The sequence below is a fragment of the Rhinopithecus bieti genome, unplaced genomic scaffold, assembly GCF_001698545.2.
Source record: "Rhinopithecus bieti isolate Rb0 unplaced genomic scaffold, ASM169854v2 scaffold_31311, whole genome shotgun sequence".
NCBI classification, from domain to species: Eukaryota; Metazoa; Chordata; class Mammalia; order Primates; family Cercopithecidae; genus Rhinopithecus; species Rhinopithecus bieti.
Genome location: NW_016854553.1, coordinates 1 through 3,489, shown reverse-complemented (window position 1 = coordinate 3,489; position 3,489 = coordinate 1). Strand labels below are relative to the sequence as shown.

Genomic DNA, 3,489 nt, shown 5'->3' with positions numbered 1-3,489 from the left:
GGATTCAAAGGACAATATTCTTTTTCATAGGTAATTTCTCACTATCAGTGTAAAGAGCAGCGTGATGCCCATAGATTTGAGAAAATAAGCAACATTATTAAGCAGTTCAAGCTGAGCTGCAGGTAAGAGATCTTGTATGAATGATCTGTTTATCTCTTGAAAAAATTATTGTCATTTTTTAGAAGTTCAAGTAACTATAGTTAACTGTACTTCTATATTCAGAATAGTTCCTTCACTCAAAGAGAAAGCTAAATTCTAAGGGGCCTCCAGTTGACTGAAGTGCAGGTCCTTGTCCTTTAATGATAACTCAGCTGGTACAGAAGCATATGAAAAATATCCAACCAGAGTATCCTTTTGAGATGATTGATACTATTTGGGAAGAAACAGAATATCCAAGAGAGTTTTGAAAAAGAAGGAGGAAGGAGCATTTGCCTTACTGAATACCAAAATTTAGTCTAAAACTACTACTTTAAGTATTTACTATTTAACTGAATTAAAATAGTGAGGTACTGATTCAGAAATGGTACAGAAAAGACAGTCTAGAAGTATTTAATCATGTTGTGTCAGCCATTGTTAAATAAAATTTGAATCATAGCATTGTGAATCTAGGAAAAAGGAATGGCTGAACACCATAATTTAGCAAAGATTTAATAATCAAAATCCTTACCCTGATAAAAGTTTGATTCCAGAACAGCAGGAGTAAGCTTACTCTCTATGCCTTAGCACACTTTGAGACTTTCTGGAATGTTTATGCTAACATTTTGAAGAAGAAATAGCCAATGACAAGCAAGTATAGTTGCCTTATTTGTTTTCAAAGAAAAAAGATCATTTCTTGGATTTAAATGTAACACTGAAAAGATATAGGCTTTAATCTCAGTGATAAGGAAATTTCAACTTAAGATGCTTATTAAATGTTGAAGAAGTCTTCTGAAAATGATTTTAAACATGGATCTAGGTCTAAGCCAATTTTCATTTCACAGTCAGTTTCAAGTGCTTTAGGCAGATGTGGTGGTATGCACCTCTGTAGTCGCAGCTACTTGGGAGGCTTAGGCAGGAGACTAAGACTTGAGCCAGGATTTCAAGGCTGCCGTGAACCATGATGGCACCACTGCACTCCAGCCTGGGTGACAGAGCGAGACTCTGACTCATAAAAAAATAAATTGAAATTGAAAAAATTTTAAAAATCAAGTCCTAGCCCACTTTTGTCCCAGTTACTTTTCAAAACATGTTAAATTCAGTATAAGAGTTTCCTTGGAAAAAATAGAGTTAGTGATTAACAATCTTAATGAAGTGGTGAATTGAGGTATAATGCTATAAAAAAGATGTTTAACATAAATGATAAGAGCTTGTTACAGTGTTATTATTTCATTCTTTAACCACTTTTCTTCTTTTTCCTATAGCAAGCTGGCTGCCTCTTTCCAGAGTATGGAAGTCAGGAACTCTAACTTCGCTGCTTTCATTGACATCTTTACATCCAACACTTATGTGATGGTTGTGATGTCTGATCCCTCCATTCGTAAGTTTAAACTTAGCTGACCTAGCTTCAAAGCCACATATTCTTTAAACAATTGTCCCAGAGGTAGTACCTTATTAGATACTTAAAAGCTGTTTTATAGTGGAGATGGTTACACAACAATGTGAGGGCACTTAATCCCAATGAACTGTATGCTTAAAAATAATTTAAATGATAAACTTTGTGTTATGTATACTTTACCACAACTAAAAAAAACTATTTTAGTACTAGTGGTAAATAGTTTTTATTTAATAGACTTATTTTTAAAGCTTAAAAATAATTTAGCCTCCAGGGTATTACGTTTTTCTTCATGGGAACTTCAAAAAGCAAGTCACTAAATCCAAGCATTTTAAAGAAAAGAGAACCCAAATACATGATTTATGCTGCATCTGGTATAGATTTTTAAAAGACTAGTCAATCTAAGCTCTTAAACTATTAAATGACAAACTATTTTATATGTCATTGCGTATTCCTATGTACCATATTCTCATATTTCTGTTATGGGCATGAAGGGGTGTTTGATGCTTCCATACCATAATAACCATGACTGTCACAACCATTGAAATAAAGGTTCTTGCAGTATTTTTCAGGATGGTGCCAGAGTTTAAATTAATCTCTCATCCATTGGCTTTTGCTACTTTAAGTTAATATTAAAATATAACATAAATTTTTGGGTTTTATGTTGTTAGCTCCAAACCGAAAGATTTTGGAAATTTATTTTTGAAATTTTGTGTTTAGAATATGAATAAATCTTCTGCTTATTCAGAAAAATTAAACCTTGATAACTTGGGACCTCCTATTCCTGTATGGTCTCTGACATACATTGAGGGATTTGGCTCTCTTTTGTTTATTTGTTTTACTAGTCAGACATTCCTTTCGCTGCCCATACTTAATTCTGTTGGGTGTTTCCGCCCCCACCCTCAGCTTCTGCAGCTACTCTGATCAACATCCGCAATGCCAGGAAACACTTTGAAAAGCTGGAAAGAGTGGATGGACCAAAGCAGTGTCTTCTCATGCGCTAAACATTGATGAATGTTGTTTCACACAAAAATTAAAACTTTCCTAATTAATGTTGTATTCATATATGTAGGCTCTGAAATGTTGTGATGCTTATTGCTTCTGTATTTCTTCTCTACTCCCTAGTCTTAATGTTAAACCTTGAATGCTATTAACTTAAATAGCCATTGAGGAGTTAGAAGATGAATTGTTCATGAAGTTGGTGTTACATAAAAGTAGGTGATATGTAAGTTTTCTGATAACAAGGTTCTAATAGTGTTTAAATGTACTGGCAACCTGGTTCCAATAGTTGTGTTTGCCAAAGCCTTTCTCAGCATCATCTTGTATTCCTTATCAGACAGTAAGTAACCTGTAAGTTTGGAGTATTACTGTTTTCTCAGCATGCATTAAAAATATTCCTTAACTTCAATTGTAAATAAACTTTTGCTGTTAGGGATTTCAGTGTCTATTTTTCTTTTCCCTGTTTCTTCAACTTTGTCCTAAGAAACAGTAAAGGAATTTCACAGTTATCCTAGGTGAAGGGGACCTTCTGGTTGGGAAGGCACAAAATAAAGTTGGATGGGAAGAATGTAGCCAGATTATGGCCTTAAAGTGAGCCAGAAGAATTCAGATATAAGACATCTAAATGTGATAGGATATAGGAAAGCACTGTGGGCCTTTGAGCAAGGGAATTATGTGAAAGCAATTTTGAAAGAAAGTTAAGCTAGACCATATGTACTGACTGATGGCAGCTGGGGAAACTCTGTTAGTAATCCATGCCTGAAGTGTATTGAAAGTCTATTCAGGATGCAGCTGGAGAAGGAATGCATAAAAAGTGGGGGGGAAATAGGATTTATGAGGTCCAGGAGTGGTTAATTAGGTGTAATTTCCATAACACCTAATGAGATGTACCTTCATTATTCTATCAAGCAGTATTAAAACCTTTTTCAAGCTGGCAGTTGGCTTTAATTTTGTCCCCT

At 34.6% G+C, this 3,489-nt stretch overlaps 1 protein-coding gene across 1 annotated transcript in view; it reads left to right on the top strand.

The window, feature by feature from the left end:
* LOC108525280 (ras-related GTP-binding protein B-like) overlaps positions 1 to 2,966 on the top strand; it is a 7,076-nt gene extending 4,110 nt beyond the window's left edge. Inside the window, exons 3-5 of the mRNA XM_017866306.1 lie at positions 31 to 122; positions 1,401 to 1,516; positions 2,438 to 2,966. Coding sequence (XP_017721795.1) covers positions 31 to 122; positions 1,401 to 1,516; positions 2,438 to 2,535 — 306 coding nt within the window. The 3' untranslated portion in view covers positions 2,536 to 2,966. The remainder of the gene's footprint in view (positions 1 to 30; positions 123 to 1,400; positions 1,517 to 2,437) is intronic.
* The last annotated feature ends 523 nt before the right edge of the window (positions 2,967 to 3,489 follow it).